Source organism: Molossus molossus, unplaced genomic scaffold (assembly GCF_014108415.1).
Source record: "Molossus molossus isolate mMolMol1 unplaced genomic scaffold, mMolMol1.p scaffold_m16_p_10, whole genome shotgun sequence".
NCBI lineage: Eukaryota > Metazoa > Chordata > Mammalia > Chiroptera > Molossidae > Molossus > Molossus molossus.
The window spans coordinates 99191772-99219396 of NW_023425345.1; the positions used below are offsets into that span (position 1 = coordinate 99191772).

The 27625-nt window shown below is 38.6% G+C and overlaps 1 protein-coding gene across 6 annotated transcripts in view; it reads left to right on the forward strand.

The window, feature by feature from the left end:
• Window positions 1-23182, forward strand: part of KATNAL1 (katanin catalytic subunit A1 like 1) — a 103855-nt gene extending 80673 nt beyond the window's left edge. For 3 of the 6 annotated variants that reach the window (XM_036252436.1, XM_036252435.1, XM_036252438.1), the window contains exons 7-11: window positions 11-169; window positions 864-990; window positions 10549-10683; window positions 15135-15261; window positions 16571-16833. In XM_036252436.1, coding sequence (XP_036108329.1) covers window positions 11-169; window positions 864-990; window positions 10549-10683; window positions 15135-15261; window positions 16571-16769 — 747 coding nt within the window. In that variant the 3' untranslated portion in view covers window positions 16770-16833. Of the gene's footprint in view, window positions 1-10; window positions 170-863; window positions 991-10548; window positions 10684-15134; window positions 15262-16570; window positions 16834-22963 lie in introns of those variants that run through there. The other 3 variants (XM_036252437.1, XM_036252439.1, XM_036252440.1) reach the window with 3 other exon arrangements.
• The last annotated feature ends 4443 nt before the right edge of the window (window positions 23183-27625 follow it).

Consider the following 27625-nt stretch of genomic DNA (forward strand, 5'->3'; position numbering starts at 1 on the left):
GAAATTTCAGGGTGTGCTGATGGTTGGACCCCCAGGCACTGGTAAGACCATGCTAGCTAAAGCTGTTGCCACCGAATGTGGCACAACATTCTTCAACGTTTCCTCTTCTACACTGACATCTAAATATAGAGGTGAATCTGAGAAATTAGTCCGTCTGTTGTTTGAAATGGTGAGTGATGATATATTTATATTTCAAAGTACTGTTGGTGTAAGCAATGATATCCCTATAATCTAGATCCATTCGTCTAGGGCAGGTTTCGTTGTAGTTTAATGGTTCTTGACATACTAATAAGATGTGGGGTAGTGGGGTTTCTGGAATCGTTGATGTGTCTTCAGTGTTTCTTTCTCTGAGATAAAAGAAGGCCCTTTGGCATCCTATCCAGGTAGAAGAGACTTTGGAAATGTGTGTGGTGTCTCTAATGAGCTGGCTGAGCAGAAGTCTATTTTAATATATATTTTAAAAATCAGAAATTGATCTATCATTAAAGTTGGTTCCTTTTCATCAGGGGTTTGCAGTAGTTAAAAATGCATATTTGCGGGAAGAGAGTGATGATTTATCTTTTAAAAAATGTTTTTATTATGGTAATTTTCAAACACAATAGTAGAAAGAATAGTATTATGAATCCCCATATATTTTTCCCTGAACTTCGCCAACCATATAACTTATCTTTTACTTTTATAAATTTACTTTTTTGATATGAATGACTGATTTAACCTCTGTCTATAACCCAATGCTAGCATTAAGGCAGTGAGAAAATTCTGCTCTTCTTTAACTATGATTTTAGAAGGAGAAAATTGCATTTAAAAAATTCAGATTATTTTATGAGATAATCGAATGATTCCTTTAAAATATTTTCACAAAGGCTAGATTTTATGCCCCTACCACGATCTTCATTGATGAGATAGACTCTATCTGCAGTCGAAGAGGGACCTCTGATGAGCACGAAGCAAGTCGCAGAGTCAAGTCTGAGCTACTCATTCAAATGGATGGTAATTGATGTTTAATTACTGTCGCAAAACTGCTATATTTCCTCTTTGAGCTTTGTGTAGATTAATACTTTGGAAATTCTCAGTGGATGGGCTTGAAGGAAGTGGACTTTATCTGTAATCATCTGTCAGTCCACTCCCTTGTTCATGCACTTAGAAAGCAATTCCTGTATACTTGTTATGAATTGCACACCATTTCAGGTTGTGAGCGTACAAAAAAAAGTAATGTAATGGCCTTCAAGGCTTGTATTACTTACAGCAAGGGTTCTAGAGATGTGGTCTGGTATCCCAGGGGTCTTTAAGATCTTTTCCAAAGGTCTGCAAGGGTTAAACTATTTTCATAATAATATGAAGACATTATTTACCTTTTTCACTCTCATTCTCTTACAAGTGTACAATGGAGTTTTTCAGAGGCTACAAGACATGTGGGGTGTAATAAATAGATGGAAAGCAGAAGCAGATAATGAGGGTCCAGCAGTTCTCCATGAAGTCAGACAATAAAGAGATTTGAAAAAATGTTTTAAAAAAATGTGCTCTTCTTACTAATTATTTTGATTTGGAAAGTCATAGTTATTTTTATAATAATATTTACATTAACAAGTAACAGATTTATTGTCACTTTAAAATGAATTAATATTTTTAAAAATTCTGTTTTAATTTCTGATGATAAATATTGATAGCTATACTCCACACACATAAAAAAAGATCTTTGTAGTTATATAATTTTTAAGAGTATATAAAGATCCTGAGACCAAAAAGTTTGAGAACCACTAATCTAGATGGGAAGCAGGCAACTAACAGACAATTACAATACATTATAATTTCTGTGATAACTAAACTATGGGCATAGTGAAAACATAGCAGGAGAGGCGCCACCCAGACTAAGGGAGTTATGGAAGGGAATAGCCTAGTTGGGCTTTGAAGCATTAGTATAGGTTATGCTGACAAAGAAGAAAAGGCGTTGGGGAGCCATTGAAGGGAGAGAGTGATGCGTGCTGAGCTGCCTTTAGAGATACAGTGCTTTGGTCGTTGTGTGGGACAGGAGGCTGTTTGAGCAAACTCCGAAAAAACGAAATCTGTTGAAACAAATATCCAGAGAGTATTGTTTTAAAACAGCTATGGTTATCCATCAATCATGCATATTTATTGAATACTTACAATGGGTGTTGTGTACAGAGCCAGTCACTGTAAGAGAAATAAAATAATGTACTACAAGTCCCTTCTCTCAAAGATTTTGCCATTTTAACTTCTGCTGAGGTATAAGAGAAAGAAGTGACTATGTTATATTTTGAGGGATAGCTATAGAGGAAAACACATTACATGTTTTAAAAATATCATTGAGTACGAATTTGGTCAGCTGAATTTCATTTAGGGGTATTTGTGACTGTTGCTGATTATTAGTTGGACAGCCTGATTCTTTGTGATAATGATTCAAATAGTAGTTTAGTAATAATTTATTAAGAAAACATCATATTGAGCTTAGTTTCTTTAAATCCACTACTTTTTTATACCAGGAAAGAAACTGATAAAGTTTGTGAGTTGTTGATATATTTTTTCACTGTGTATTTCCCAGAGTTTTCATTGTATCACCTGAAGCTTTTTGTTGTAAATTTTTAATTCTAGGAAAAGGAGACCGTCTCTCTTTCTATACATATATTTGGTTTGGTATAAAAAGAAGGGGTATTTTCAGTAGTGACCAATAATTAGATTTATTCTTAAATTTCTTGTTTAGTTTTTATGAATCACTTCGAAGTTTGAAGGACAAAACTACTAAAATATAAACTGCCTTTCAAAGTTATGATTGCATAATGTATATTAAGTAAATGTGAACCCCCTTCTGTTCTCTCTTTTTGAAAAAATAGAATTAGACCAACAACTAAAATAAAATTTTTGAGGAGGGAGATCCAAGATGGCAGTGAAGTAGGTAGAAGTTACACTTACCTCCTCCCAGGACCAAGTCAGAATTATAACTAAATTATAGAACAATATACCTGAATAACCAACTAAACACTAACTGAACAGAAGCCTTATAACTACAGATCTACATAAGAAGCCACTCTAAAACCAGTAGGAAGGGCAGAGACTCAAAATGGGCTGACCCTGCACCCATGTGTAGTTGAGAATCTGGAGGGATATTTCAGCTGCAAAGGTCCTCCCTGAGGAATGAGAGCTTTCAACCTTACACTTGGCTTCTTAGCCTGGAGCATAAATGCCTAGAAGAGGAGCCTACATAACATCTGGCTGTGAAAATCAGCAGGGATTCTGTCCACCAGAGTGAAGTGGTACGCTGCTGGAAACCCAGGTGTACTCTTAAAGAGCCAGTGCACAAAATCTTATCCACAGGCACTCACCATGAGCTTCAGCAGAGGAATGGCAGCTCAGAGAAGACTGGAGTCATACAGGGAGAGATTGAGTTCTGTGGTTTTAGGGAGAAGGCTGGAGGGGCAGTTGCCAGTATCCTTGTGTTGAGTCTCTCTCCAACGCATTCACAGATACCATCTTTCCTGAGTTGAATACTCCCCTCCATATGAGGGATGCACTAGCCCCACCCTCCAAAGCTCCCACTTTGTGGAAGAATCAGCTAGCTGCGATCAGTCTAGGCTTGCGTTGTAGACTTTATTGGAAGGTTCTTGAGGAGGTCCAGGCGGACTTGGGGTGTCAGAGACAAGATGCACAGAGTGGTATAGCTTTAGGGCAAGGGCCAATTTTTCCATGTGTTCGACTGGCATCACCCATCACCAACCCTGGCCCCTTTGCATTGGCCTGAGGAGAAGCACTCGCCCCATTTTCCCAATTCTGGCCCCACCCTGCCAAGCTTGCACCATGCAGGGTTTGACCAGTCTGCACCTGCATTGCAGTCTTTCTTGGAAGGCTCTCAAGGAGGTCTGGGCAGGCTTCTGATGTTAGAGATGACAGGGTGGGACTGAATTGTGTGGCTTTGGGGCAAGGACCATTTTCTCCCCTGCATACCCCAAACAGCACCACTTTTCCTGTGCAGAGCCCTTCCTTTACACAAACACATTTTAATCTGCTTTACTCTGATGAACTCTACTGGCTTGACCCTGATGATTCCCTAAAATCACACCTTGCTGCACAGGTCCTCAGGCCTCAGGTGGGTGGTGGCTGGCTTTGGTGTACTCTGAGACTTTTACTGAGTGGACTGAAAACAGCACTGGTCCTGAGTTTGAATTTGTATCAGCCTGATGAGCACCACTCACCCTTACCTGGTGACTCAGAACCTGTCTCATGCAACTTGTGTACTGCCAGAAGTTCTTTCAGTGGCTGAGTCCAGCAGGTATCCAGCAGGTACAAGTGGGTCTCAGAGCACCGTGGGCCTTTTGCTGAGCTGTCCTAGGCTTGGTGCTGGTGTAAGCCAGCCTTGGTATGCAGCTTGGCTCTTCCTATACACAGTTAGGCCCAGCAGAGACAGCCACCAACCATGGATTACTTTGTAGCTCCTAGCAAGTGGCCCACAGCTGGTCACAGTGTCTGACATTGCCTGCACCAGAGCTCATTCCAAGAGGCCCCAGAATCAATACACCTGGTGGCTGGCTTTAGACCACATCAGAGCATCACCTGATTAGTTACATAAGTGGCACACCAAAATGATGATCTTGGCAGGCACCAGACATACTGGGGCAAATTCCACTTTGTGAGGTCAGCCTCTGAAAAGCAGCTCATACACTGTAGTTGGGGGTCAATCCACACAGTCAACCAGCCTCAGAGCCAATGGACAGACCAGGTTACATCAGGAGGGCTCGCATATCCCACACAAGGGACATTCCTGGAGCACTTAGCTCAGTTGATTAGGGAGACTGCACCACTGAGCCCCACAGGGCACCTACTATATAAGGCTACCCTACCAAGACTGGGAGAAATAGCAGATCTACCTAATACCCAGAAACAGATACAAAGAGTTAGCCAAAATGGGGAGACAAACATGCCCTAAATGAAAGAACAAGTAAAATTCCCAGAAAAAGAAAATGAAATGGAGGCAGGCAATCTACCAGATACAGAGTTCAAAATTATTGTTATAAGTATAACCAGGATCTTAGAACTTTAACACAGAGATAGCAAGTATTAAAAAGGACATAGAAACCATTAAAAAGAACCAGTCAGAAATGAAGATTACAATATCTGAAATGAAGAATACACTGGAAGAAATCAACAGCATACTAGGTTAATCAGGGGATCAAATCAGCAATTTGGAACACAAGATGAGCCCAAAGAGGCCCACCCAAGACACATCACAATTAAAATGGCAAAGGTTAAAAACAAAGAACCTTAAAAGCAGCAAGAGAAAGACAGTTATCTGAAAGGGAACTCCCATAACACTGTCAGGTGATTTCTCAACAGAAACATTTCAGACCAGAAGGAATTGCATGAAGTATTCAAAGTGATAAAAAGCAAGGACCTACAACCAAGATAAGTCTCCCTATCAAGACTATCATTTAAAATTAAGGAGAAATAAAGAGCCTCCCAGACAAGAAAAAGGTAAAGATGCTCATTTGCCACCAAATTAGTATTACAAAGAAATGTTAAATGAGCTTCTTTAAGGAGAAGAAAGCCCGGTTTGGCTTAGCAGTTAGAGTGTCAGCCTGGCCCTGGCCGGTTTGGCTCAGTGGTTAGAGCATCTGCCTGCGGTCCAGAGAGACCTGGGTTCGGTTCCTGCTAAGGGCATGTACCTCGGTTGCAGTTTGTTCCTGGCCCTGGTTGGTTGTGCTGGTGGCAGCCACTCGATATGTCCCTTTCATGTCGATGTTTCTCTCTCCCTCTCTCTCTCTCCTTCCCACTCTATCTGAACAAAAAATGGAAAAATGTCCTTAGGTGAGGATAAAAAAAAAGAAAAAGAAAAAATAGAGTGTCAGCCTGTGGACCAGAAGTCCCAGGTTCAGTTCCTGCTAGGGGCACGTACCTTGATTGCAGTTTGTCCCCGGCCCCGGTTGGGGTCGTGTGGGTGGCAGCCACTCGATGTCTATCTCATATCGATGTTTCCATCTCTCTCTCTTTCTCTCTCTCTTCCTCCCGCTCTATCTGAAGATAAATGCAAAAATGTCCTCAGGTGAGGATAAAAGAAGAAGAAGGAGAAGGAGAAGAAGGGAGGAAGGAGGAAGAAGGAGGAAGAAGGAGAAAGAAGAAGAAAGAAGACGAAGACGAAGAAGAAGAAGAAAGTGGGGGTAGAACATACATGTATAATAAAATAACAATAAATATATGCATATCAGTAATCACTTTAAATGTAAATGGATTAGAGGCTCCAATAAAAAGACATAGGGTAGCTGAACTGGATAATAAATCAAGACCCATATATATGCTGTCTACAACAGACCCATCTTAGAATGAAAGACACAAACAGACTGAAAGTAAAGGGATGGAAAAAGACATTTCATGCAAATAGAAACCAAAAAAAAGCTAGGATAGCAATACTTATAGTAGATAAAATAGAATTTAAAACGAAGGCTATAAAAAGATACAAAGAAGGACATTATGTAATGATAAAGAGATCTATGCACAGGAAGATATAACCCTTGTAAACATTTATGCATCCAACATAGAAGCACCGGAATATATAAAAGAAATCTTTTTTTTTAACTTCCAGCATTATTTATTTATTTATTTATTAATCCTCACCTGAGGATATTTTTCTGTTTATCTTCACACAGAGTGGGAGGGAGAGAGAGAGAAACATGAACGTGAGAGGAACACATAGACAGGTTGCCTCCCCCATGACCCTGACCAGGGCTGGGGACAAACCACAACTGAGATACGTGCCCTTGACTGGAATCGAACCCATGACTCATTGGTCCGCGGGCTGATGCTCTAACTGCTGAGCAACACCAGCCAGTGGCAAGCTCATTTATTTTTCCCATTGGACATAAATGGAGCATTCAACAGTAATGTAGTAATAGTAGGGGATTTTAACACCCCATTGACACCAATAGATAGATCTTCCAAACAGAAAATCAGCAAGGAAACAGCAGCCTTAAATGACCCACTAGACCAGATTGATTTCATTGATGTTTTCAAGAGCATTTAACCTCAAAGCAGCAGAATATACATTCTTTTCAAGTACATATGTAGCATTTTCTGGGACAAACCACAAGTTAGGACAGAAAACAAGTCTCAATAAATTTAAGAAGATTGAAATCATGTAAAGATCTTCTCTGACCACAGTGGTATGAAACTAGAAATCAATTATAAGAAAATAACGGAAAAAAAAACCCACAAACACATGAAGACTAAATAACATCTTCCTAAACAATGAATGGCTTAACAATGAGATCAAGGAAGAAATCAAAAGATACCTTGAGATAAATGGAAGTGAGAATACAACAACATTAAATCAGTGGGACACAGTGAAAGCAGTCCTAAGAGAAGTTCATAGTGTTACAGACCTACCTCATGAAACAAGAAAAATCTCAAATAATCTAACCTTACGTTTAAGGGAACTAGAAAATAACAGCAAACAAAGCCCAAAATGAGAAGGAAGGAAATAATAAAGATCAGAGTAGAAATAAATAGAGTCTAAAAAAATGTAAAACCAACAGTTGCTTGTTTGAAAAGATAAACAACCCGCAGCCCAGGTACACACCCTTGACTGGGAATTGAACCCACAACCCTTTGATCCTCTGGCTGATGCTTGACTGCTGAGCTAAACTGGCCAGGGCTAGATTGATTAAATCTTTAAACAGACTCATCAAGAAAAAAAGACAGGACCCAAATAAATAAAATTAGAAATGAAAGAGAAGAAGTAACAACTGACACCTCAGAAATATAAAAGGTTATAAGAAAATATTACAAACAACTATATGCTAACAATCTGGAAGAAATGGATAAATTTCTAAATACATTAAATCTTCTAACACTGAATGAAAAAGAAATAGAAAATCTGAACAGACCAATTACAACCAACAAAATCAAAGTAGTAATAAAACAACTCCCAACAAACAATAGCCCTGGACTGGATGGCTTCACAGGTGAATTTTTTCAAACGTTCAAAGAAGAACTAACACCTATTCTCCTCAAACTATTTCATAAAATTCGGGAGGAAGGAACACTTCCAAGCTCATTTCAGAAGGCCAGCATTATCTGAATTCCAAAACCAGATAAAGACACTACAAAGGAAGAAAATTATAGGCTAATATCCTGATGAACAGATGCAAAAATTCTCAACAAAATATTAGCAAACCAAATTTAGCAATGCATTAAAAAAGATTATACACCATGATCAAGTGGGGTTTATTCATGGGATGCAAGGTTAGTACAATATTTGTAAATCAATTAACATTATACCCATACACAAAATGAAGAATAAAAATATATGATTATATCAATAGATGCAGAAAAACATTTGACAAAATCCAGCACCCATTTATGAGAAAAAAATAAACAACTTTCAGCAAACAGAGGGAACGTATGAGGGAATAAAGGGAATATACATCAACATAATAAAGGCCATGTATGACAGACCAACAGCTAAAATACTCAGTGGGGAAAAACCAAAAGCATTTTCCTTAAGATCAGGAACAAGGCAGGGATGCTCACTTTTACCACTCTTGCTCAACATAGTTCCAGAAGTCCAGACCACAGCAATCAGATAAGATATAAATGACATCCAAATTGAATAGGAAGAAGTAAAACTCATTATTTGCAGATGACATGATATTGTATGCAGATAACCCTAAATATTCCACCAAAAAACTACTAGAAGGGATAAATAAATTCAATAAAGTAGCAGGATATAAAATAAGTATTCAGAAATTGGTTGCATTTTTATACACTAATAATGAAATATCGAAAAAGGGAAACTAAGAAAACAATTCCATTCACAATTGCATAAAAAGTAATATCTCTAGGAATAAATTTAACCAAGGATGTAAAAGACCTGTACTTGGAAAATTATAAGACACTGAAGAAAGAAATTGGAGAAGATACAAGTAAGTGGAAGCATATACTGTGTTCTTGGATTGGAAGAATTAACATCATTAAAATGTCACTACTGACCAAAGCAATCTATAGATTCATTGCAATTCCTATCAAAATAGCAATGGTGGTTTTCACAGAACTAGGACAAATAATCCATAAATTTATATGGAACCATAAAACATTTTGAGTAGACACAGCAATATTGAGAAAGAAGACAAAGTTAGAGGAGTCACACTACTTGATATCAAACTATACCACAAGGCTATAATAATCAGCAGCATGGTACTGGCATAAAAACAGACACATAGATCAATAATACAGAATAGAGAGCCCAGAAATAAATGAATGCCTAGATGATCAATTAATATGTGATAAAGGAGGCAAGAACATACTGTGGGATAAAGATAGTCTATTCAATAAATGGTGTAGGGAAATTGGACAGACACATGCAACAAAATGAAACTAGACTACCGTCTTACACCATAAAGGAGAAAAAAACTCAAAAGTGGATTAAAGACTTAAATGTAAGATGTGAAATCATAAAACTCCTAGAAGAAAACATAGGCCGTAAATTCTCTGATACTTCTTTTAACAGTATTTTTTTCTGATGTATCTTTTTGGGCAAGAAAAACAAAAGGAAAAATAAAGTTATCAGAGTTCATCAAAATAGGTTTTGCAGAGCAAAAGAAACCATCATCAAAATGAAAGGACAACCTACTGAATGGGAGAAGATATTCGCCAATGATAAATCTGATAAGGGGTTAATAGCCAAAATTTATAAGGAACTCATACAACTCAATACCATAAAACCCAAACCCCACAAATGGGCAGAGAACCTGAATAGACACTTCTCCAAAGAGGACATACAGACATGGCCAGTAGACATGAAAAGATGCTAAGCATCACTGATCATCAGAGTAGTGCAAGTTAAAACTGCAACGAGATATCACCTCACGCCTGTCAAAATGGCCACCATTAATCAAACAAGTGTTGGAGAGGATGTGGAGGAAAGGAAATCCTGGCGCACTGTTGGGAATGCAGATTGGTGCAGCCACTAGAGTAAACAGTATGGAGGCTCTTCAAAAAATTAAAAGTGGAACTGCCTTATGACCCAGCAATTCCACTTCTGGGTATATATTCAGAGAAACCTCAAACAGTAATTTGAAAATATATATTAACCCTGATGTTCATTGCGGCATTATTTACAATAGCCAAGATGTAGAAGCAACTCAAGTGCCCATCAGTAGACATGTGGATATGAAGTGGTGGTGTACATATATATGTACACACACACACACACACACACACACAAATTTTGAGGAACTACATGATTTTAAAAAGTTTGAGAGGAATAAAACAATCTTTCATGCCTTTTCTTTTCAGAGGAATATACATTCATTTTCTTACAGACAACAAAGGTTTTTCTTACTGGATTAGAATCCTGTAATCGATTATGTGAATTCTTCTACCTCCTTTTTTATAGTTATCTTTTGATGTGCCTGGTTCTGCCACCATCCAGAGGTCAGAAGGACTGCATTATTTTTATCATTGAGCCTATCACCCAGCCTGTGACGGGTGCTTAGAAATGTTAGTTAAATGAAAGAATAACAGACTTTTTCCTCTTTCTGTGTGTAGGAGTTGGAGGAGCTTTAGAGAATGATGATCCTTCCAAAATGGTTATGGTATTGGCTGCTACTAATTTCCCATGGGATATTGATGAAGCCTTGCGAAGGAGATTAGAAAAAAGGATTTATATCCCGCTCCCAACAGGTACAATACATTCCCTTTACTATGTTTTGAATTTTTGTTGTTGCTTGCTGCCTTTTTTTTCTCTTGTCTTTATTTTATTGACATTCTGCTAGAAGAAGTTTATAGCATCACAAAACCTATTTGTCGTAGATGAAATAGAGGCCACAGTACTCTGTTGAAGTTTCTTACATTTCAAGGCAGCTCTTACACTTAGAGCAGTAGTCACGTTAATACATTGGGTAGGGCATCTTAGTTTTTACTTTTAAACTTGAAGAGTCCTCATTAAACTTCAAGTGTTTAAAAATAAAGTTTTCTTGAGATCTTTTTCAAAATACACTGCTTTGAAAAATATTTTATTTTATTGATGAATACTGAAATTTTCATAAGTGAATTTTTTCTTTTTATATTGAGATATTCATTTAAATGTACAAATCTTTAGTGTATAATTTGATGAATTTTGTACTTTTTAAGTTTTTTTTTTCAGTTTTTAAAAAATATATGTTTTTATTGATTTTTTTTTAGAGAGAGAGGAAGGGAGAGGGAGAGAAAGAGAGAAACATTGATGCTCACATCAATGTGAGAAACATCGATCGGTTGCCCAGATGCACCACAACTGGGTCCAAACCTACAACCTGGGCATGTGTCCTGACTGGGAATCGAACCGGCGAGCTTTTGTGCACAGGATGATGGTCAGTCAACTGAGCCATATTGGTCAGGGCATTTTGTTCAGTTTTTAATTGATTTGTTTGTTGTCTTATTAATGCTGTGTTGTTCATTATCATATACATGTATTGTTAATACTTTCCTCCAACTTGTGGTTTCCCACTCAGTTTTTTAAATGGTTTCTTTTGATAAGCAGTAGTTTTAATATTAATAAAGTCCTCTTGTCAATTTTTTTTTTTTTTTTTTTTTTTATGGAGAGTGCTTTTTGTGTCTTAAGAAGCCATTGTTTACCCCAAGTGGGCAAAGGTTATCTGGGTCATGATTGGGAAGGTTCAGCTGCTGAGGGTGACCCCACATCTAGAGCCTGGGATCATCTGGAATGTCTTTACCCACATGCCTGGTGGTTGAGTTCTGAGGCCTCAGCTGGGTTACCTCCATGTTTCCTGTGTCCGTTCCGTGTGACTCCAGGACGGTCAGATTTCATCCATCGTAGCTCAGGGTTCCGATGTGATTGTTCCTCTGGCAGAGGTGCAAGGTGCATTATTATTAGGACCTAGCCTGAGGTCATGTATTGTCACCTCTGCCTTACTCCGGGTGGAAGGCTTTACAAGCCCAGTCATTTTCAGGAGGAGGGGGATTAGCCTGCCTTTGTGTGGGAGAGTGACAAAGCCTCATTGTGGGAGCACGTGTGAGATGAGAGAGACTCATGCAGTCATCTTGTTAAATTCGGTCTTCCGTGGTCAATGAAAGGCAAGAAGTCAAGTAACAGGACAGGTGGAATTTGGCCTTATACTAAGGTTTAGTTCTTGCATCTAAATATGGCAGTGTCCACCTGGTCAGCCTAATGGACTCCTTTCTCCATCCCCCTTCATTTAATTCTACTTTACTTTTAGACTAACCTCCATAACCACCAAGGCATCATCGAGTCTCAGGCATTGTGTGCTCTCATTTCCTATTGCATCAGGGTCAGAGGTGTGTGTTTGTTTGTTTGATTCTTTTTTTTTTTTTTTTACTGCAAGTTCACACTTTCCTTCTGCTGTTTGTGGCATTTGCCTCTTGTGGTGCTCTGCTGTACTTTTGCTACTGACCTCGTGCACTCTGGTGTGTGTGCTTCTTTGTACTTCTATGTCATTTTTGATGATGCTCCCATTCCCTGGGTTGTTCATTTTCTTCTCTTCCATTTAAATGTTATTATTTTTCAAAGTCGACATTAAAGCATTTAATTCCAAGGTCTTTGCCCTGGCCTGTCTCCCTGTGTGGACTCCACATCTCTGGGTGTTTCATCACGTCATCTGTCTCCCAGACAGTCCTTCATAAAAAGGATCTGGCTTTTCTCCATCTCCCTCTACTCCTGTTTATTGACTGACCAATGTGGTGGTGATAGGACAACAAGCATTTACTGAGTGCTGAATGTGGGCCACGCTTTCCATGTGTTAGCTCATTTAACTCTCCTAACAGTCTTAAGGTAGATTCTGTTCTCATTTTTATTTTGCTCATGAGGAAGCTGAGGCACTGACAGGTTAAGCGTCTTACCCAGGGCAGCAGCACAGGAGTGAGCACAGACATCTGCCCCAGAGCATACGCTCCTTATCCACGGCCGAACTGTGTGCATGAGGAGAGCTGTATGTGTGCAAAGGCAGGCTAATCCCCCTCCTCCTGAAAATGACTGGGCTTGTAAAGCCTTCCACCCAGAGTAAGGCAGAGGTGACAATACATGACCTCAGGCTAGGTCCTAATAATGTTTCTTCATATTTAGAATGTGTGTTAGCTTGGCTGGGTAGCAGTGGCAGGTCTCTGTACTATTAGTAACACATTAACCCCTCATTAAATCTTTTTCAAAGGTCATTATGTATCATTAATTCAGTTTTGTGGAGCTGATAAATCCTACTTAGAATCTTCTAACAAATCACTGATACAACCAATATTAAAAGTTACTTTTCCCCAAATTATAGTTATTAGGGAAAAGGAGGACACTTCCAACTTCCAACTAAACTTTAGAGCACCAGGCCCTCACTTATGAACAGGTTTATGCCCCAAAGTTCACTTAAGTTGGCTGTGTATAGAACTTCCTTTCTCAGGGAGAATACATTTCATTAAACTTGGTCTTTAAATTCTTAGGGCAGGCCACAGTAAAACATCTGCTTTACAAATACAGTGGAATTCTAATGTTGGGACTAAACGAGCAAAGTGATGTTGCTCACCAACTCCTGCTCCATGTGGGGCACTATGAGATGAGTTCTGCTGAATTCGCAGTTCCTGCTGGGGCATCAGGAGCACAGCTGCCTTCAGTAGCAGGGGACCCAGCAGCTTCCTCCACTTCCCTCTTTCTTCCCACACCCCTGCTGACCACCAAGCGGAGGAGTTCTTTGGCCCTGCACCACCTGCAGTGTACCCCAGTGAACTGCAAGGTGGACTTACTGGCTAGGGATGACCAAGGATAGGGAGTTCCCAAGATTATGGAATTCTAGAAAGACTGGTTTTCTAGTCACATCCTTTTTGTTTTTGGCCATCCTACAAAGTACCTGGTTGCTTCTCTTTCCACTGTGGCTGCTCTTTGCTTTGCTTTGTCTTACTTTGTGTGCACACACATGCATGTATATGTGTGAAAAATATTACTCAGATACAGAAACATAGATTAAAATACTTAATTAAGCCCAGGCCGGTGGCTCAGCTGGTTGGAGCGTTGTCCCGTACAACCAGCGGGTCCGACTCCCAGCTAGGGCATATGCCCAGGTTGTGGGTTCCATGCCTGCCTGGTCAGGATGTGTACCAGAGACTGCTGAGAAATGTTTCTCTCTCTCTCATCTTTGGGTGAGAATTATTTTTAAAAAGAATTCCTGATAAGTGTGATCATTGCAGGGATACCTCTATTCTTAAGAGATAAGCACTGAAAAATTTAAGATGAAGTGTTGTGATGCCTACAGCTAGCTCTCAATTCAAAAAAGGGCAGGGAGAAGAGAAGGGAGTCATAATGACAATATGTTGACAATTAGTGAATCTAGATGAAATGTATACAGGTGTTCACTGAGTTTTTCACTTTTGAATTTAGTTTTTCAAAATAAAAGTTGGGGAAAATTAAATTCAATTTCATACATCAGGAAATAATAGAGAGCCAGACCCAACTAATCATGCATTATCTTAGCATGCTGTATTAAGCAGATTTGCCACTAAAACTGGCAGTACAACAGCAAGCATGATTGGTTATTTTAAAAATTCTGTTTGCATTGACTCAATCCACATTTCAGTCATACTGGAACAGCAAATGTCTGTGGGCTGGCTCTCCAAGAAAAAACGTACATTAATAAGCATTTTGTGCCAATTGTGCTTTCCAGAAAAAGAAAATTGGGTTTTTTAAAAAAACTACTGACTACAGTTGTATAATTCCTTTCCTGTATCATACTAAAGAGGTGAACAAAGTAATTCATAGGAGTTACAGTCTATGCAGTCTAGTTTTATAAAACTTAGGCCAAATGTTTGTCTTTGGTTGCTTTGTTTTGTTTTTTACTAAAAACTTTCCTGGTGCTTGAATACTAAGGATTTTATTTTTCATAAAAGGATATCAGATCCATTATTCTCATAGCATGTGTCTTCACAGTCTTTAAGGAAAACATTGAATTTATTTTAATTTTTAGTTACTTTAACCGTGGCATATAAGAAGTTGAATGATTCCAGGAGTCATGCAGTAAATTGGTAATACTAGTGAACTCACAGTTATTGACTCTTTCATCTCCTGAATGCTAATATGTGATTTCTCATCAAAATGATTTATAAAGGAAAACATTTAATAATAACAAAAAATCTTCCAACAGCGAAAGGAAGAACCGAGCTTCTAAAGATCAATCTTCGTGAGGTTGAATTGGATCCAGATATTCAACTGGAAGATATAGCAGAGAAGATAGAGGGTTATTCTGGTGCTGATATAACTAATGTTTGCAGGTATTTCTTTCTTTTTCTTTTTTAATGATCTATGACCTTAGAGATTAGTTATAGATTTGGCATGAGGACTGGTCTAAAGTTAGGATAGTTATTAGCCCTTGACATTACGCAGCCACCCATTTTCTTGAAATGATCTCCCATTTGTCTTTTTGTTTTCCCTACATAACTTCATTGTTCATTGTTAGATGAATGATTACGTAACAATATGGTCACCTTTTCTATCCTGTGATTTTAAAGGAATTGTTTTGTCTAACTTTATAACTTTGACAACCTAAGGTTAATTTAGCCCTCAATTAGAGCCTAGCTGCATCACCGTAAAATAACACCACTCATCACTTAGTGTTGGTTGTCATTATTTAATCATATGCAAATGAACAAAGTTGGCCAGTTTAAGCTGTGAAAGATACATATATATTAACATTTCCCTTTCAATTTAGTGATATTATAATTTTTAGGCAATGTAGATCACTCAATGAAGAGGATGCCTTTTCTTTTAGTTCTTACTTTCATAATGATACTTCAATTGACATCAGTTGGCTTTTCTTTAAAACCATAACATCTGTGTTTCTGACTTTTTCTACTAGTATTTTTCCTGGGTGCATCTAAGTTTAGTGGTGCACATAAGCTCATAGTAGTTTCTATTTTCACTATAATAAAATATATAAGAATTTGAAGTTTTGGTTGGCTTGGCATCCTAATAGCTTTTTCATGAACACTAATTGTCCATTTTTTGGAAACCTTTATAGTGATTTACAAGTGATCAGAATGAAGCTGAAAATAAGATCTGGAGAAGTCAGATGTGTTACCCTTTTAGCTGCCTACAGATTCTCTGTGTAGGGAATTCCACATCCGCTATGTGCAGATAAATTCGTGTTCCAGAGAGAGAGCTTCCTGGCTTTACCTCCTGTAATTAGATTGTAGACAAATTAGTAAAAGATCTGAATTATCTTGCTATTTAGTCATATGTTCATTTCCAAGTGTACAATTCAACATTTCAAAATTCTCCTTCAGTTTTCTAAATTTCTTGGCTGTCTTTGAGGTACAAGTGGGGAAAATAAAATTCCGTATTCTCTGAGTCCAATGTGGACTCTCAGGGTTCATTAACAATGCATTTTATGTGTAAGTCCTTTGCACCCCGTTTTAACCTTTTCTGAACTCTCAGGATGTCTCTGAGGTAGAAGATTCTTCGCAGCATCATAATAACCTATAACATGATCTTTTTTGAATGTATTTTCTTAACTTTTTTACAACTGAAAGTGTTTACAGCATTTGCAACAGTAAGTATTTACTGACTTTGGTGCATTTTTAGGGATGCATCCTTAATGGCAATGAGACGGCGCATCAATGGCTTAAGTCCAGAAGAGATCCGTGCCCTTTCCAAGGAGGAGCTTCAGATGCCTGTTACCAAAGGAGACTTTGAGTTGGCTCTTAAGAAAATTGCCAAGTCTGTCTCTGCTGCAGACCTGGAGAAGTATGAAAAATGGATGGTTGAATTTGGATCTGCTTAAATTTTTGTCAGCTCTCCCATTTCTGGTATTTTTGTTTCTAAAATGTGAAGAAATTTCTGCATTTAAAAAAATAGGTTTGGAACTTTTCATTGGAGGGATTTTCACTAAATCTAAAATCACAGAGTATAAATGTAGTTGAAAAACAAGAGAAGCTTACATAGAGAGACTGATGGTCCCCGTCACCCAGCTGTGCACTGGTATCCCACACATTCATGCATTCATATTGCACCCTCAAACCAGGGTACCAGGGCAGCAGAGGAAAGGGACCAGTGTGCTGTTGTGGAAACTTGTTTACAAAAGATTTAGAAGGACCTGTATTTTTCACTTGCATTTGTTGTCTTTGGTGTTTTTGTGTTTTTCTATTCTTTGCTCTAAACATGAGGGACCTACATATGTTGACTTTTACCATCAAAATTGAGTTTGTGTCAGATTCATTGTTTGTTGTTGAGAATGATAGTTTTGGATTAAATAATGAATTTGCTAGTTGTTAAACCTGTAGAATTCAGCTATTTGCTGTTAGAGTCTATCATATAGTTTGGATTTTTACCCTTCCTTCCCCCACCATTTCTTCTGTTAACTATTTAGTCATTGGTTGAGCTCTGGGCAAGAATATCCTCATGCTTTGTGATTTTTGAGTTATTTTGCCAGGTTGTTTCTCTGGTCTTTAGTATTTTTTGCCAATACTTCTCATATTTCATATTGAAAGGAGAATATTATGACACAATGCACTTCATTCTAGACCTCTCAGTTTGTTTTCACTTTTCTTTTGTTGAGGTCAGATAAACCTGTTATTTTTTTTTCATATCCAACACTGTTTGATTTTTGTTGAATTTGACTTTTATATTCTGACTTTTATAATTTGACTTTTGTATTCTGAACAAATCCACTCTCTTACAGCAAAACAACGTTTATAGTTTTCCAGACAGCTTGTTTAACAAAATAACATCATGCATAATGAACAATGTGCATTTTAAAATTTTGAAATTGTTCTTTGTCAAGGTGAGAACTTGTACACATGGTAAGAAGATTAGGATAGAAATCGGCCATGCTCGTTTAGTTCGGCAGGAATTAGACAGAAGGAGGCCAGAAAAAGTAGATGGCATATATCTAATCATAAGTAGAGAGAGTTTCCTGGTGTTAAAAATTAAAATTACATTTGTTTAAAATTGCATTTATCCTATTTTGATTGAACAACCTATGCTTTTGATGGTCAGGTCAAGCTTTTAAAATTGTATTTGATGATACTCTGAATTCTCAATTTTGGAGAGCACCTACTGGTTTAAAACTAAAAATAACATAACTCATCAGACTCTTTAAAAAAAGAACCCTTATTATCTTGAAATTTTTTCCCTACTGAGAATTATGTAATTTTCAGATAACCCACGTCTGACTCTGAACTCCAGTGTTTATCTAATGCTGTATGTTACCCCCCTTTCTTCTGAGGCATAGGTTGTAGAGTTAAAATTATAAGTTTTTAAGATTTTAAAATCATGTTTTTAATTGAATTAATTAATCTTAAAACTTGAGATAAGTTTTATTCATTTTTTTCTGCCCATTTTTATTTGTATTATTTATTTTTTAAAGTATTTTTTATTTTTCAATTAGTTTACATATAATATTTTATTAGTTTCAGGTGTACAGCCCAGTGATTAGACACTATATAACTTACTAAGTGATCATTCTGATAAATCTTGTACTCATCTGACACCATACACAGTAATTAGAATGTTATTGACTATATTCCCTATGCTGTACTTTACATCCCCATGACTATTCTGTAACTACCAGTCTATATTTCTTAATCCCTTCACCCTTTTCACCATCATCCCAACCCCTTCCCATCTGGCAACCATCAAAGTGTTCTCTGTATCTATGAGTCTGTTTCTGTTCTGCTTGTTTGATTTTGTTTTTTTAGAATTGACTATTGGTAGATAGGATCTTTGCCATTTTATTGTTCATATTTCTGGTGCTTCTTTTTTTTAAGAAGAATAACGTTTCATGTAATACTGGTTTGGTGGTGATGAGCTTCTTCAGCTTTTTCTTGTCTGGGAAGCTCTTTTTATCTTTCCTTTGATTCTAAATGATAGCTTTGCTGGGTGGAGTAATCTAAGCTGTAGGTCCTTGCTTTTCATTACTTTGAATATTTCTTGTCACTCCTTTTTGGCCTGCAAAGTTTCTGTTGAGAAATCAGCTGACAGTCTTATGGGAGCTCCCTTGTAGGTAACTAACAGCTTTTCTTTTGCTGCTTTTAAAATTCTCTTTTTGTCTTTAACCTTTTGCACTTTAATTATGCTTTGTCTTGGTGTGGGCCTCTTTGGGTTCATCTTGTTTGGGACTCTCTGTGCTTCCTGGACTTGTATGTTTATTTCCTTCACCAGGTTAGGGAAGTTTTCTGTTATTAATAGGTTTTCAATTTCTTATTCTCTCTCTTCTTTTAGCACCCCCGTGATGGAAATGTTGGTACACTTGATGTTATTGCAGAGGCTCCTTACATTATTCACATTTTTTTTGGTTTTTGTTTCTCTTTGCTATTCTGACTAGGTAGTTTTTTTTTTGTTGTTTTTTTTTTGCTTCCTTATATTCCAAATCGTTGATTTGATTCTTGGCTTCATCTACTCCACTATTGATTCCCTGTAAATTAGCTTTCATTTTAGTTAGTGTATCCTTGATTTCTGATTGGTTCTTTATTATGGTTTCCATGTCCTTTTGAAGTTCTCACTAAGTTCCTCTACTCTTCCCCTAAGTTCATTGAGCATCCTTATAACCAGTGGTTTGAACTCTGCATCTAGTAGATTGCTTGTTTCTATTTTTTTAAGTTCTTTTTCTGGAATTTTGTTCTGTTCTTTCATTTGGGACATATTTCTTTCATTTTTAATTAAAGAAATAATTCCACTAAGGAAATCTTGCACACTCTTGCCATCCGGTAACATTTTTGCCCTGAAGTCCTAGGAGCAATTATTAAAACATTAGTGTTTTGATTGCTAGAACTTGTATGGATACTTTAGTTGATTAGTTAGAGCAGTTTTCTAGGTTTTATATTTCTTGTCTTGGCATGCATTTCATTTTTGAAAAAATTCTTCATGGATAATGATATGGTAATTGTGATTTAAAAAATTAATTAGGTAATTCTGGCCAGTTTGACTCAGTGTTTAGAGCTTCAGCCCATGGACCAAAGGGTCTCAGGTTTGATTCCAAGTCAAGGGCATGTACCTGGATTGCAGGTTCAATCCCCGGCCCAATGTCTCTCTCATATCGATGTTTCTCTCTCTCTCTCTCTCCCCACTCCTCTCTCCCTCCCTTCCACTCTTTAAAAAAAAAAAAAATCAATGAAAAATATCCTTGGGTGAGGATTAACAAACAAACAAATTATTAGTTAAACAGTATTTGGAAAGTTCAAGCTTCCTGAAAACTTATCTTTACCAGGTTAAGTGAGTCAGCTGTGCTTTGTTATTTCCTTTGTTTCTCATGTTGCTCCATCAGTGGAGGGTGAATGCTCTGTGTATTTCCAACCCCTGAACCACCTTGAGAGACTTGCTTCAGGTGCTTACTGTGTACCAGAGCCCCAGTGGGGGCTCTGTGCTTACAGAATTGGACAAGGCAGCACAGATCCGCTTGGGCACTTTCCATAACTACACAGCATAGCTTTTGGCTCTAACTAATGAAACAAATTCAGGTCATGAATGGAGAGGCACAGTAATCTGTGTGTGCTTTGGAAAGATAATAGGTAAAAGTTTTCTCTTTTTCTCTCTTTATATCTGTTTTAAAGTTAGAACTGATATCTATTTGTGAGAACAATATAACTTACAGATCTGGCTATTTTTATTAATCATCTTTGTTATTTCCTAAGCTATATGTTTATGTTAAACATGTATACATGTAATTATGGTAGACATGTAAACATTATGTGTTTGTAAACATTTTGCTCTCATAATTTTTTCATTTTTTAAAGGAATTAATATTGATGAAATACAGTGGACCAGTGGCTCTTTAATATAGGCGGAAACCTTCTAGTAATGCAAATAGACAATAGATAATGACGTTACAGTCTTCTGGACAGTAGCAGCATAGGCCTTGCAGAATGTCCATACCCATCTGTGCTCAGACTCTGGTCTCTAGAAATGCCAGGACACCTTGGAATAGGACACATATGTGGTCTAGCTGCATAATTAGGGGCTTCATCTGAGCTCCCAAGATTGTAGTTTTTATGATGTGATATTTGATAGTCAAAAAAATAGGCTGGTCCTAGCCAGATGGCTGTGTTGGTTGGAGCATCGTCCTTTACACCAGAAGAGTTGCAGGTTCAATTCCAGGTCAAGGCACATACCTAGGTTGCAGTCAGGAGGCAACTGATCAATGTTTCTTTCTCCAATCGATATTTCTCTCTCTCTTTCTCTCTCTTTGTCTCCCCTTCTCTCCCTCTCCCTTCCTCTCTCTCTCTAAAATCAATAAAACATATCCTTGGGTGAGGATTAAAAAAAAGAAGAAAAAGAGGCTGAAATCACTAATTACTCAAAAAGTGAGCAGGCAAGTGTCTGGTGAATCTACTATGAACAAACATACAGATACCTCAGGAAAAACGTGTGTGCACAGCCCAAATGTAAATATAATGGTCACTCTTCCACTTCGCCACATGAAGCCTGACTGTTGGCTGTGAAAATATTGATAGTGTTTAGGTGTGGAGCAGCTTGAGTTTGTTTGAATTCCTTCCTAGGAAATTTCTGTGTGCACTCTCGAATTCATGTGTGAGTAATAAAACAGGAACCAGTGGACTTGGGTATGTTTCACTTCCCCCATCCTAACCTGAGATGCAGTAAAGGACTTAGGCAGGTTTTCATGTTGTTCTGGTTCTGACTCCTTCAGTATTGTCTTGATTATTGAGTCTCTTTTGCATAATAGATTTCCACTTTTCCTTTGATCTTATTGATGATAAATACCTTAGGATATATTCTGTATGATAGGCATAAAGCATTAAGGATATTTGCTGACCTTTTGCAAGAAATGGCCACTTTAACTTGTATGAGGAAATAATAGTAATGATTTTAATATTTTTGTATCTTTTGTTCCTTAACTTTTTGATTATATAATATTTTTTGCATACCACTTAATTTGTGATACACATAATATTTATGTGAATCTCAGACTCTGTCACAATAGAAAAGAAGTAGGAATTATAGTTGGAGGCAATGTTAGGAGATAAAAATAAACTCCAAATGTTTTTTTCTCATCTCCGCTAATTATTTTTTCAGAAAAAGCTAAAAACTCTGTTATAATGAGTATGTTTACTTATTTATACTTTTAATTAGGGCTTTCATACTTATTTAATTTTTTAGGACAGTTGCTTTTAATATTGTTTCTTAATGTAGGAACTGTACAAATATTTAAAAAATAAAATTCCTAAGATAGTAGATGTTTTTAAACATTCACAAATTAACAATAATTCTTTGAATTTTTATTAGTTTTTTAGGTTCTGGACCTCTCTTTAGCTTAAACATTTCTAAATTTCCAGGTGATTCATTAATAAAACAAAAAATATTAAGGTAATGTCATAAAATTTATTCTTTTAGTTTAACCTCTCTCATTTCTTGTTTGACCTTATTTTGTATATGTGAGTAAACAACCTGGATACTGCTTTGTCACCAGTGGTGTGTAGGTTTTTGTACATTTGGAAATTGGGTACAACAAATAGGAAATTAATAGGGGTTTTCCTCCAGTAAAAGGGCTCTCATTTGATTTTATGTTCAAAACTATAAAATGCACTTTTGTTTTACAACCTCTGAAATGACTAAATATTGCCCTTTGGAAAACCTGAGTCTTTGCACATGTTATTTCCAGAGTCTACCTCAGTTAACCAGGATTACTTAGTTTTCGGTGGGAAGGAATGGAAACGATTTAAATTCAGATCAGCATCCAGGCAGATTTGTGTGTTTATAAGCATTTCTTTCTCCTCTTACCCTCATCCCATTAACTTTTGTTTTTTTTAATACCCTGAAATTTTTATTTAAAATATTTGTATTTCTTACTCTAGCAAAGCCACATATTGCAAATTAAGCTTCTGGGAAATGTCCAGATTATTCTTCCCATCTTTGTTACGGCCAGCTTCCTTATACATCCTCTTAGTTTTTCGTAGCTTCATAAATACATGCTAATGTGCAACATTACAAGTCTGGGAACCTAACTTGTTTCTGTTCTCTAAGAACCTAAGTACTTCATGAACACACATGGGAATGGACACATGTGCTCAGATGGCGGACGGCAGCAGTCGCCTGTAATGCTCATGGTACGGACAGTGTCCGGCGAGATCACTTCACTACATGTTACAATGGTTTGTAAGTGTTTTTGTGAGATTTTTGTTTCAGTGTTTGTCTCCCAGTATTTTGACCTTAATTTAAAGACAAATGTTTCTATGTATTTATTATATGTGATTTTCCTTACATTTTGTGCTGCTACTTTGCTAGTTTTCATGAGCTTAGTTGTGTTTGTGCACAGGTTGTAATTTGTTAATAAATTTTTAGAGTGCTGCTTGTCGGTGTTTTCTTTGTGGTTCATATTTGATGTTCAGTCACTGTTTCACTTAACTGTCACCAGTGGGAGTAACCCCTCCCTGATAAGCAACGACTTTCCCAGAATTTTAGTTCTGATAAAATTGCATAGTATAAATCTGACATTTTGTGTTTGCCATGTATTATACGAATAATTTCAGGTTCCATGCAGGTAAGATGAGTGGCTTTTCAACCAGGTGTGCTGGTTTAATAGATACACTCATGTTATTTGTGTGGCACCACTGCAATGGATGTTCCATAGGGTGCCTTTTCCAGATGACTCTGTCTGATTTTATGAGTCCCCGAAGTTGTTGTTGTTGTTTTTTAATCCTCACTGGAGGATATTGTATATTTGTTTTCAGATAGAGGGGGAGGAAGGGAGGGAGAGAGAGGGAGAGAAAGAGAAACATCAATGTGAGAGGGACACATTGACTGGTTGCCTCTCGTACGACCCTGACCAGGGTCAGCCATCAACTGCAACCGAGGTACGTGCCCTTGACTGGAATCGAACCCGCAACTCTTTGGTCCACGTGCCGACGCTCTAACAGCTGAGCCAAACCAGCCGGGGCCCCAAAGTTGTTTTTAAATTCACAGCCTTTTTTTTTTTCCAGCAGTTTTAGATTAACGGAAAAACTTAAACAGCAAGGAGAGTTCTTATATACTTTCTCCCTCCACCTCTCCAGTTCCCCCATTTATTAGTATCCTGTTTGGTGTGGTACATTTGTATAACAGACATATTGATACATGATTATTAAAAGTGCATAGTTTACATTAAGATTCATCTGTGTTCTGTAGTTTGGTGGGCTGTGACAAAAGCGTGACGTGTGTCCACCATTCCAGGGTCACACAGTTTCACTGCCCTGAAATCCTCTGTGCTCCTGTTCATTTCTCCCCTCCCCCAATCTCAGGCACTCAGACGTTTACTGTCTCCGTAGTTCGCCTTTTTCAGACTGTTGTGTAGTGGGAATCGTGTGGCGAACAGCCCTTTTAGACAGGCTTCTTTCACTTAGCAGTGTGCATTTTAGGTTCTTTCATGTCTTTTTGCAGCTTAATAGTCCATTTCCTTTTACCATGAAAAATATTCCTTCACATGGGCGTGCCAGTTTGTTTATTTGTTCACCTACTGAAGGACATCTCGTTTGCCTTCAAGTTTTAGCAATTAAGAATAAAACTGCTGACTTCCGGTCAAGATGTTGGCATAGGTAAACATGGTATCGCATCCTCCCACAACCACATCAAAATTACAACTAAACTACAGCACAACCACCATTCAAAACTGCCTGACATCAGCCTGGGTGGAAGTCCTACAACTACGGAATTAAAGCAGCAGCCACATCGAGACTGGTGGGAGGGGCGGAGGCAGACAGGCTGGTCCCACATCCACGTGTGGCGGATAAAAATCAGGAGGGACACCTCAGCTGGGAAGGTCCTCCCTGAGGAGTGAAGGGTCCCATCCCACACCAGGTCCCTAGCTCAGGGTTCCAGTGCCAGGAGAATCCCCATCACTTTTGGCTGGAAAAACCAGAGGGAGCCCTGGCCAGTTTGGCTCAGCGGTTGAGCATTGGCCTGCGGACCAGAGAGTCCCTGCTAGGGGCACGTACCATATAAATAAATAAATAAATAAATAAATAAATAAATAAATAAATAAATACAGCGGGAACTGAGGCTGAGGGAGGCTGAGGCTGCTGAAGCCCCAGACAACTCCTCTTAAAGGGCCCGCACACGGACTTACTCGGACTTGCTCCCTCTGGGCACCAGGGTGGGGGAGGCAGCTCGAGGGGCGCCAGAGACATACAGGAAAGAACTGAGTTGTTTGGCACTGGAGCGAGGGCTGGAGAGGGGGCTTCCTCCAGGACAGACGTGCTGTCAGAGGCCTTTGTTCCTTTGGTGAGCCCTTCCCCCACGGGGCTGGCAGATAGCCGCCATATCTGGGACTCCAGCAACCTGGCTCACACTCTGTCCTGCCCTGGTGATTCCTGATTCCCTGAGGCCCTGCCCCACCCAAGCTGTTTCCAAAGGTTTTACCATAGGATTGGCCTGTCTTGGCTCCTGCTTCAGATTTTCCTAAATTCTCTCAAACAAGCAGCATCTGGCCTCAGTGAGCCCCATGCCTCTCATTAAGTGGCCCCAGGCCTGGCACTAGAAGCAGCCAGCCTTGGTTCACAACTTGGCTTTGCCTGAGCACCTCCAAGCCCAGCACAAGCAGCAGCCATCTGCAGACAGCTTTGTAGCTGATGCCTGGTGGCCCCGGGTAGAACACAGGCAGTGGCTGACCTTGCCCCAGAGCCAGCACACCCAGTGGACAGCTTCAGACCATGACAAAGCACCACCACCCAACCACCTGCACAAGTGACACACTCAAAGGAGTGGACTCAGTGGGTACCAGAGCCCTGCTGAAATAAGTCTTGCTCTGTGTGTTGGGCCCCTACACAGCTGATCATCCAGGGTAGTCGGAGGCCAGTGGTCAGTGGGCACAGCCAGTCCTTGCAGCTGATCAGCCTGAGTAAACCCTCTCATTGATGTGCCAACAACAATCAAGACTCAATTACAACGAAAGGGTGTAAAGTCCACACAAGGGGTACACCTTGAGGTCCCAGCTGGGAGACCAGGGAGGCTGTGCCACTGGACCCTACAGGACACCTATGACAATAGGCCACCCTAAGAAGCCCAGGAGACATAGCAACTCTACCTAATACATAGAAACAAACTCAGGGAGGCAGCCAAAATGAGGAGACAAAGAAACAGGTCCCAAATAAAAGAACAGAACAAAACTCCAGGAAAAGAACTAAACAAAATGGAGATAAGCAATTTAACAGATGCAGAGTTCAAAACACTGCTCATAAGAATGCTCAATGAACTTAGTGAGAACTTCAGTGATCTTAGTGAGGGCCTTAAGAATGTAAAAGAGGACCAGTCAAAAATGAAGGAGGCACTAACTGAAATAAAGAACAGTTTAGAGATTCAATAGTAGAGTAGGTAAAGCCAAGATTTGGAGTATAAGGAAGCAAAAAACACCCAATCAGAATAGCAAAAAGAAAAAAGAATCCAAAAAAATGAGGACAGTTTAAAGAAGACTCTGGGAGAACTTCAAGCAAACCAAGATTTGCATCTTGGGGGTGCCAGAAGGAGAAGAGAGAACAAGAAATTGAAAACCTATTTGAAACAATAATGGCAGAAAAATTCTCTAACTTGGTGAAGGAAACAGACATACAAGTCCAGGAAGCACACAGAGTCCCAAACAAGATGAACCCCAAGAGGCCCACACCAAGACACATCATCATCAAAATGCAAAAAGTTTAAGACAAAGAAACTTAAAAGCAGTTAACTACAAGGGAGTTCCCATAAGAGTGTCCGCTGATTTCTCAAAAGAAACTTTGCAGGCCAGAAGGGAGTGGCAAGAAATATTCAGAGTGATGAAAAGCAAGAACCTACAACCAAGGTTACTCTATCCTGCAAAGCTGTCACTTAGAATCAATGGCCATATAAAGAGTTTCCCAGACAAGAAAAAACTAAGGGAGTTCATCACCACCAAACCATTATTATATGAAATGTTGAAGGGTCTTCTTGAAGAAAAAGATAAAAAATATGAACAAACAAAATGGCAATGAATACGTATCTATTGACAATTGAATCTACAAACAAAATGAACAAGTAGAACAGGAACATTCTCATAGATACAGAGAACATTTTGTTGGTTGCCAGATGGTAGGGGGGTTGGGGGAATGGGTGAAAAAGGTGAAGGAATCAACAAGTACAAATTGGTTGTTAGACTGACAAACCTCAAAGGGGGGGGGGGGGGGGAAATAAACCAAAGAACTTATATGGATATATGCATAACCAAAGGACACAGACAACAGTGTGGGGGAAGAAAGGAGGGGTGCGGGAGTGGGGAGAAGGAGGTCAATAGGGGGAAAAGGAGGAATAAGTGTAATACATTCAACAATAAAGATAAGTTAAAAAAAAAAAGAATAAAACTGCTACAGTCATTCATGTGCGGGTTTTTGTGTGGACCTGATCATTTCAGTAAATACCTGGCAGTGCAGTTGCTGGAATGTACGGTAAGAGTGTGTAAAACTCTGTAAGAACCTGCCAAACTGTCTCCAAGTGGCTGTGCGGTTTCCATTCCCAGCAGCAGTGAGCGAGCTGCTGGCCACACCCTCCCGCACCTGGTGCCGTCGGAGCTCTGAGGTTCCCTTCCGGTAGGGGCACAGTGGCAGCTCACTGCTTTGTCATTTCCAGTTCTCCAACCATCTGGTTGAGCCTCTTTCATATGCTTATGTGTTTCATTGATGTTTATTAAAACCCTGCTAAAATGTA